This window comes from Silene latifolia, chromosome Y (genome assembly GCF_048544455.1).
Source record: "Silene latifolia isolate original U9 population chromosome Y, ASM4854445v1, whole genome shotgun sequence".
NCBI lineage: Eukaryota > Viridiplantae > Streptophyta > Magnoliopsida > Caryophyllales > Caryophyllaceae > Silene > Silene latifolia.
The window spans coordinates 451,113,186-451,122,784 of NC_133538.1; the positions used below are offsets into that span (position 1 = coordinate 451,113,186).

The 9,599-nt window shown below is 35.8% G+C and overlaps 1 protein-coding gene across 1 annotated transcript; it reads left to right on the forward strand.

Annotated features, from left to right (window-relative positions):
• Positions 1-8,093: 8,093 nt before the first annotated feature.
• Positions 8,094-9,230, forward strand: LOC141632784 (uncharacterized). Its single transcript, XM_074445297.1, has one exon. It carries the CDS (start codon positions 8,094-8,096, stop codon positions 9,228-9,230), a length of 1,137 nt encoding a protein of 378 aa, XP_074301398.1.
• The last annotated feature ends 369 nt before the right edge of the window (positions 9,231-9,599 follow it).

Consider the following 9,599-nt stretch of genomic DNA (forward strand, 5'->3'; position numbering starts at 1 on the left):
ATTCTCCATATAAATTATAGTGAACCCAATCTATGAAATATAATGAGCGGTAATGAATAAAAGTTTCATTCCTCATTTACATGTTACTTGAACAAAGTATAAATAACCGATAACAAATGAATTAACTAATACGGACCACGAGGCAAAACGTAAACAAACCAAAATCCGAACCACCCATAAGCATATACGAGTCAACAAGGGAAAACTTTGGTCATGATACGAATAAAAAGCATAAAAAACCATCATACACAAAGGATATATATATATTTATAGAACTTGAAACGGTAAAACGGGTGACATTTACTCATACGGACTCCGAATCGAGTGATTCAAGTGGCTAAACCACCTAATTTTTTGACGCCGGTCCATCTATCAAATTTTCAGTGGCATTGGAAGTCGCACCGGTCAGATACGACGGGTTCCAGGCCAACACGGGTCACCCAAAATAGTCTAAAAATGCAACTTTAGCAAGCTAAATGGAACCGTCTCAAAACTGAAACTTTAAGCAAGTAATGATCTTAGTGACATATAACAACAACCACATCTAATTATCCGTCTCATAATAAAGCCAAAGATACCATCTTTACTCAATTTAAGCAAGTAAAACCTTGTATAAATCCATCTTAAACAACTACACATATAATCTCATAAGAATCACAATTACTAGCTTATAACAACAAAACATAACATATAAACATACAAATGACATAATACCGATTAACCCATCACCGTTACCTCATTATTTCTTCAAAATGCAAGATTCCGACTCAAAACCATGCCGGTTGCCCAAAAGGAAGCTCAAGAACCGAGTTCCCAAGTAAGACCTCGAAAATTATGCCAAAAAAGTCACGGCCAGCAGCAAGGGTGAGGGAAAGTCAAGATCTTTCTTAACTATGAAGATGGAGGGTGAGGAGAGGAAGACATAGGCGCGAAAATCGTTGAAAACCGATAAGAAACGAAGGTTTTATGGCCATTTTAGTGAAGGAGGTGGAAGTTGTGTAACAATGGTGTTGTAGTTGTGTGTTTGTTGCTGAAAAATGAATGGTGGAGGGAGAAGATAGGGTTTAAGGTCTTATATGGGTGGAGGGAAAATAGTAGGATGAAGGCCCAAAGTTATCTTAGGCTCAAACTATCATTTTAAGTCGATTTTACCCTAAAATACAACTCGGACCTACTACAAACTTAAGACGGATATTTTTTGTATCAACATTAATATTATTTTACATGTAAAGCCGCATTTTTATAAAAACGGTTTTAAAATACAAATAAAATAATAAAATGGCTAATTAAATTATAAATGCCAACACGGAAAATTCGTGGGTGTTACAATCATTCCACCTTTTAAAAAGTTTCGTCCTCAAAACTTGAAAGTTGAAAAAGTAAAACCGCAAAGTTGTAGTCAAATATTTCAAAGTCGACCATCCAAAATATTTACAAGATTTTATGCCATAAAAATTTAGTGTTTCTTAAAAAGGTCTCATAAAGAATTTTTTAAAAGCCCAAGTTTCTCGTCAAAGGAACGGGAGAGTTCTCGTTGCGCATTCAAGAACATCATCATTCCAAATCGAAGACAAGGTAAAAGACAAAATCGTACGTCGATAAGCGTAGAACCCGTTATTAGACGTCTCTAACAACAAGTCCTAACATCTGATCAAACGTTAAAATAAATTAAAAATATAATCCACTTCAAAGTTTCTAAAGACGTGACAAATTAAAAGCGAACTTTCGTTTCCAAACCCTTAAAATGAGTAAAGTTTTGCAATAGTAATGTGAGATTTAAACAGAGAATTTCAAACGGGTAACTTAAAACGGGTTGAAGTTGCACAAGATGGAAAACAAGTTAGGCATCATAATCATTAAGTACGATAACGGGGTTCAAACTCAACAGACCAAAAGACTAAGTCGAACTTCTATAGGTAGGAATCTGAGGAAAAAGTCAACGAGGAGGATAAAGGGTATAGAGTTTCATGAGTCACTAGTTTCAAGTCCAAAGGAGAAGCACAGGGAAAAGCGTAAGAGGGGGCACGAACGGTAAGGCTTACGGTCAAGGCAAAGAAGAAAATTATGGAGCTTAGAACTGCCACAAACACTTTAGAAAAAGTTTCACCCTCATCCAAAATTGTCAAGTCAATAAGTCTCTCTATTGTTTCTCCCACAAGGATTCCCAAAGGCAAAATTACACTTAATTCAAACATCATTTCATTACCTCAAATACTCCAACAACTTCAAAGTTTCGAAACCACAGGATCATTAAAGACTTCTCTATACTAAATTTCTCTCAACTCAAAACTCCTAGGAACCAATTTGACAAATTTCAAGTCTTATCCTCAAACTATTTATGGTTATCAACATTCCCCAAAGTGTTTCTTTCAAATTCCACATCTTAGGACATTACTTACCATCAAGCTCTCAAGAATTCAAGGCTTTAGTTGTAACAACACTTCATCATCACTCCATATCTCTATACTATAATACCACAAGGCAAAACCATATTCACCACTTAACAATTGGTGTCAACTATACCATTACCTCTTATGACTTCCAAAACAAGCGCTAAGACTCTCCAATAACGCAACTTAGTCTCACTCTCATCTCATACCTCGAGTAGTATTCAAATTTACTAACTTACATTGACTAATAATCCAAAACCTCCTCTAAGTCGCTAGAAGAGGCTCTACGGTACTCAATTAAGGTGGCTCATGCTCATGAAAGTCCTTCATAATATAAACGGTTTATAGTTTTGTTTACAAGTAGTATGAGTAAAGTCATTTCCCAATAATGGTATCAAAAAAAGTTTTAGCAATAAAATTTCATACATATTATTTGTATTATAATCAAAATATTATAATTTAGAGGTAATTGGAAATTATACAACTTGATAAAAATATTTATTTTGATGAAAACGGAAACTTTAATGGAAAGATAAAATATACCAAAATACATTATAATTACCAATTTCTTATATAGTTAACACACTTAAGTGTCAATAATTTTCTTATTTAAAAAGATGTAATTTTGTTAGCAAAACTTAGTTTGCTAGTCTATTATTTTAGAAGATAGGGAATTACTCACAAGGTAGTTCTCTCCCAATTACACTCTTAAATCCATGTATGTTACAACTTCAAAGCTCTAGTCTCACATATAACTCAAACTTTACGCAATTGATTGTTTAGTTAAATCACACTTATTTCAAATTAAGCATCTAAACTCTAAAATACCCAAGTACGCCAACTCACTTTCCAAGAAGTTAACCGCTCATCACAGGGGTTGGGGTTCAAAACAAAACGCTTTCCTCAAAACAAAACTCGACCAAGGTGAACATCTCACAAAGGAAAAAGGGAAGTGCCTTCAAAAGGGCATTATAAGGGGGGGGAGATACAAATGCTATGTTGGAAGGAAAGATACAAGAGTCATTAACAAGGGGCGAGAGTCGAGGTAAGGCCAACAACGATGTCAAAGATAGAGTTTTATAGGTTACCATCATCAAATTTAAAGAAGGAGCTACATTAGGGGCTCTTACGTCGGATGCTCAAAACTCAAATAACAACATCAACCTAAACGGTTCCTAAAACTTCCTAATAAAATCAATCTTACAACCACATTAACTACAAGGATTCCTCAAGATAGCTTACGTTACTTTACATCTAAGCTAATCTATGAAACAAAGTACTTCACCACACTTGTGATTCAACAATTCCCAATCTCTAAACATTCACAACGACTTCCACAAAACAAGGTCAAAACTATTAACAAGGCTATACTCATACCCGACAAACGTCAAAAGGCAACAACAATCTATGTATGGCTATCAACATCCTAAAGGCATCTCTTTCCAAACTCAAATCATAAACATTACTCCATGTTTACTCCTAAGGTAACAACGCTCAACCTACTAAGCTTTAAAATCTCAAACATAAACAACAAATCCAAGTTCTATAACCTTAGTATCATAGGCAACTCGCACTTAACACATCGAATCCACCAATCAATTAAACTCACTTTATCAAGGAACTAGGTATAAGAATCACTAAGTATGTCTTATCACACTACCTAAGTCCTTCTAAAATCACAACCCCTAAACCAAGGTTATGGGTTAAATACAAACAAACTCCACAAAGCCAAAGTATCCAACCAAGATTAACATCCCACAAAAGAAAGAGAACTATCTAAAAGGCGTCAAAGGAGGACAAGCAAGGAACAAAGGATAAGTTTGGAGGGTACAAGAGTAGCTTCCAAGGAAAAAAAAAAGAGTTTAGAAGAAAGATCGGCACCAAGAGCTAAAGAATAAGGCAAGGAACACAAAGAAGGAGGAATATCTTCGAGAAAGAAGAAGCATTCTTCAAAGGTTGAACAAACCTTCAGTTTCCGGCACTAGGCACCAAGTCTTGATTTCCACATAGGTAAGTTCACGGTCATTGATCAAAAGGACACAACAATTATTAAATGACAATAAACAAACATGTTAGAACCTAATAAAGAGCAAACACACTACATACTACCACCTTTGGTCCTTAAGTCTACCCATCTCTCATTCATTATTCAAGGTCAAATTCAAGTTTAAATTTGGGGTACACGTGTGTGCGTCGGGAGAAACAAAGGCTCTGATACCAACTGTGAACCCCCGCTATAACGCGGAAAATATAACTTATAAATTCAAGCGGAAATTAGGAATTTTTTTGAAACTTTTAAAGTTTAAAGCGCGGATTCATTAAAACCTAAAACATAACTAGAGAATGCGAAAATAAATATTTAAATTATACAAACGTGGTAGTCAAGGTGAGGGAAAATATATCCCTCGAATGACAAATGATAAAAGGTGAGTATAAGCAATTCTACTAAACCGACTACTAGTCCAAGGTGCTCGCTAGCTCACACGTCTAAACCTCACAAATGTATCTTCACAAACCTGTCATTCATGTAAACATGAAAGCCACAGTCAGTGGGGAGTAACTCAGGGTTCTCCCAGCCACATTATGTCAAAACGAACATAACAAAGAACATGAACAAATAATCATATTAGATAAGTTATGAGTGAATCGACTTTTAACTAAACATGGGATCATACGTGTTTAAACCAATAAGGATAAAAGAAATGATGGAATAAACAAGTAAGTAAGGCATAAGCAACAATAAAATAAATGGAGAAGAAAGACAAGGAAACAGACACGACCACTTAGCCACGAGCACTTATTTCAAGGAGATATGACCAAAGTAACCATCCAAATAATGCAAGACATTTACTACTCTTAGACTATAATTTCCCCGGGTAGGACTACAATAATGATACAGTCCTAGTCTAAATCTGCAGATTCTCGGTTGTACATCCCGATTCGACGTGCGCCAGCACAGCACGCACCCAAGACTCGACTACTCATGGAGACCGAGTACCCCAATCGTCAGAACAGCACAAAAGTGGCTGAAAGACTAAGGTAAGACTCACTTGCCAGCACAGCACAAGTGGCCCAAAACCACACTTTCCAGAAAAGCACAAGTATGCCAAACCCGTACTTGCCAGAGCAGCACAAGTAGGGCTTAAATGCATGTCAAGCACATACGATGGTATTATGGCATTTCCATAAGAATACGACTCACAAGTGTAAGACCAACACAAAATGTAGACAGAGTATCCGACTCAGAGGCTACCTTCAAAGCATGTCCAAGATACAACACACAAGACTACATCCTAGACTCCAACCTCTTGGTAGGACGACGATCATATCGCAACTAGAGGGCTTATAGCTCACCTCTAGTATCCGATAGGACCAAGACTCAGACAACCGAACAATACTAGACATTATTAAGAATACGACTCACTACAAGTAACTATTTATAATAAATATCTCATACTTGCATTATGTTAATAAATATTTCATTTTATAATTTAACATGCCGGTTAAATACAATATAATAAGCGATAATGACTAATTTACGTTATGTGAAATCTACAGGATAAATGTGACCAACTCAAGCGACTCATTTATGAGCCCATCAAACAAGTAATAAAAACCCAATACTTGAAGTCATAGGAAATCCATCAAGTTAATCATGCAAAGTCCAACCATGTAATCATGTGAAGTCCAACATTTAAAACATAACAAGCTCAAAAGAAGGAAGTATATAAATTCCTCATATAAATTATAGTGAACCTAATCTATAAAATACAATGAGCGGTAATGAATAAACGTTTGATTTCTCATTTACATGTTACTTGAACAAATTATAAATAACCGATAACAAATGAATTAATTAATACGGAACACGAGGCAAAACGTAAACAAACCAAAATCCGAACCATCCATAAGCATATACGAGTCAACAAGGGAAACCTTTGGTCATGATACGAATAAAAAGTATAAACAACCATCATACACAAAGGATATATATATTTATAGAACTTGAAACGGTAAAACGGGCGCCATTTACTCATACGGACTCCGAATCGTGTGATTCAAGTGGCTAAACAACCTAATTTTTCGACACCGGTCCATCTGCCATATTTTCAGTGGCATTGGATGTCGCACCGGTCAGATACAACGGGTTCCAGGCCAACACGGGTCACCCAAAATAGTCTCAAAAATGCAACTTTAGCAAGCTAAATGGAACCGTCTCAAAACTGAAACTTTAAGCAAGTAATGATACTAGTGACATATAAAAACAACCACATCTAATTACCCGTCTCATAAGAAAGCCAAAGATACCATCTTTACTAAATTTAAGCAAGTAAAACCTTGTATAAATCCATCTTAAATAACTACACATATAATCTCATCATCATTAAGGCTCTGATGATGTTGTTGATAATCTCATCATCACAATTACTAGCTTATAACAACAAAACATAACATATAAACATACAAATGACATAATACCGAGTAACTCATCACCGTTACCTCATTATTTATTCAAAATGCAAGATTCCGACTCAAAACCATGCCGGTTGCCCAAAAGGAAGCTCAAGAACCGAGTTCCCAAGTAAGACCTCGAAAATCGTGCCACAAAAGTCACGGCCAGCAGCAAGGGTGAGGGAAAGTCAATATCTTTCTTACCTAGGAAGATGGAGGGCAAGGAGAGGAAGAGATAGGCGCGAAAATCGTTGAAAACCGATAAGAAACGAAGGTTTTATGGCCATTTTAGTGAAGGAGATGGAAGTTGTGTAACAATGGTGTTGTAGTTGTGTGTTTGTTGCTGAAAAATGAATGGTGGAGGGAGAAGATAGGGGTTAAGCTCTTATATGGGTGGAGGGAAAAGAGTAGGATGAAGGCCCAAAGTTATCTTAGGCTCAAACTATCATTTTAAGTCGATTTTACCCTAAAATACAACTCGGACCTACTACAAACTTAAGACGGATATTTTTTTTTATCAACATTAATATTATTTTACATGTAAATCCGCAATTTTATAAAAAAGCGTTTTAAAATACAAATAAAATAATAAAATGGCTAATTAAATTATAAATGCCAACACGGAAAATTCGTGGGTGTTACATTGACCCCTTTTTTTTCAGATACATTTTATTACCTTACTAGATATACTCCTTAATTCAGATACATTTTATAACATAGGTAGATACCTTTTTTCCACACTAAAATTCTATTTCTACTTTTACACTTTTTAAATACTACTTCCTTCATTCTACAATAATCTACCCATTTGCTTTTGGCTCAACAACCAAGGAGAGTAGATTAGAGGCAACATGTGTGAATAATTAGCAACTTAATATGATGTGTAAAGAGGTGGGGGTAAGTCTTAATATTCCCACCAAACACAAATGTTACCTGGTTTTTTTAGAGAAGGGGGGAAAGGGGGGGGGGGGGGGATTGAAAGTACATGGAACATCAAAACTCCCATCAATTTGCTTAGGATACCCGATTTTTTAGAAAAAAGGGGGGAAACAACATGAAACTTCAAATTTCCCACCAATTAACATCACTTCATTGCAACTTGCATCTTCTACAAGTACTCACTAATTTACATTCATCACTAACCTAGGCAAATTACATCTGTTTTACAGCCATTCTCTCCAATAAAAAAACACAAAATATAAAATCAAAGTCCAAAATTACATAAATTACACAAGTTTCAGCCACAATACAATGAAGAAACCAAATCTCACTGATGATGAGAGCCATAGAGTTGTGTGTATGTTGTTTGAGAGCTGCAAAAATGGAAACCCAGAGCACGGTAAGATGAATGAAGAAGCCACCACATTCAATGTCACAAGAAAAAGTATTTATAGCATTTGGACAGCAGCAAAAAAGCAACGTATGGAGCACATACCCATCAACGTAAGGAGTAAAATAAAAGGAAAGAAGGGGAAAGAAAGGATACCTTGTCCAATTGAGACCATTATGGGACTTGATGTGTCAAAGAGAACCACCTTAAAGAAGTTGGGAAAGGCAATAGGGCATTCACCTTACACCTGCCATAGATGGGTTAAAAAAGGTTTAATTAAGTCTCACACAGACAGCATACACCCAGCATTAAGTCAAGACAACAAGTTTATCAGGCTACATTTTGTAATGGGGAAATTGGTCTTTGATAGACTGTTAAGGTGTGTCATGTTCAAGGACATGAGTCATATTATCCACATAGATGAAAAGTGGTTTTATACGATAAATCCAAAGCGCAGATACTACATAGGCAGCAATGAAGCACTTCCATATAGAAGTTGTAAGAGCAAGAGATACATAACCAAAATTATGTTCTTGGCTGCTGTTCCAAGGCCAACATACAAGGAAAATGAGGAGGTTCTATTAGATGGGAAGCTTGGCATATGGCCATTTACTTACCAAGAACCAACAAAGAGGAAAAGTAAGAATAGAGATGCAGGTACAGTAGTCACAAAACCCATTGAATCTATCATCAAGAAAGTTACCAAGGAAACTTTGATCAATTTAGTGATACCGGCCATTAACGAAAAATGGCCAGCAACTGCATCAAATGAAATAAGCATTCAACAAGATAATAAAAAGCCACACATCAATGGAAAAGATAAAGATTTCATAGAGGTAGCCACATCAGATGGTTTCAATATCAAGTTAAGTCAACAACCACCTAACTTCCCTGATTTAAATATCTTAGACTTAGGTTTCTTGCAAGATGAGTTTCCAGCTAAGACAGTTGAAGAGTTGGTCAAGAATGTGACTGAAGCATATGAAGCAGAGACATTTGAAACCTTAGACAATGTGTGGCTAAGCTTGCAAGCTTGTATGGTGGAAATTATGAAATGAAAAGGTCACAATGACTACCTACTACCACACTTAGCCAAGGCTGCACAAACAAGGAATGGGACACTACCTAGAGATTTAACAGTTGATGAAGACCTGGTGAAAGAATGCATTTAGTTTTTAATTACATGTGGATTAATAGGTGAACTAGATCAATTAATGTTGAACCTAGGCATTCAAGTTCCCATTTGAACAAGTTAGGTTGTTGTTTGATTGATAAAATATCATCAAGAAAGTCTTAGGCATGAAAGTTTATCAAGGCAAACATAAGAACCTATTGTTGAACTTTGAAAGACTCCATTTTGGTAAGCAATAAACCATGTAAGCACTCATTTTGTAATGGACTATGAATGACATTTGAAGTTTTTATGA

Excerpts from the sequence above, each read along its gene's own strand:
- LOC141632784 (XM_074445297.1), top strand. The coding sequence starts at position 8,094 with ATGAAGAAACCAAATCTCACTGATGATGAGAGCCATAGAGTTGTGTGT.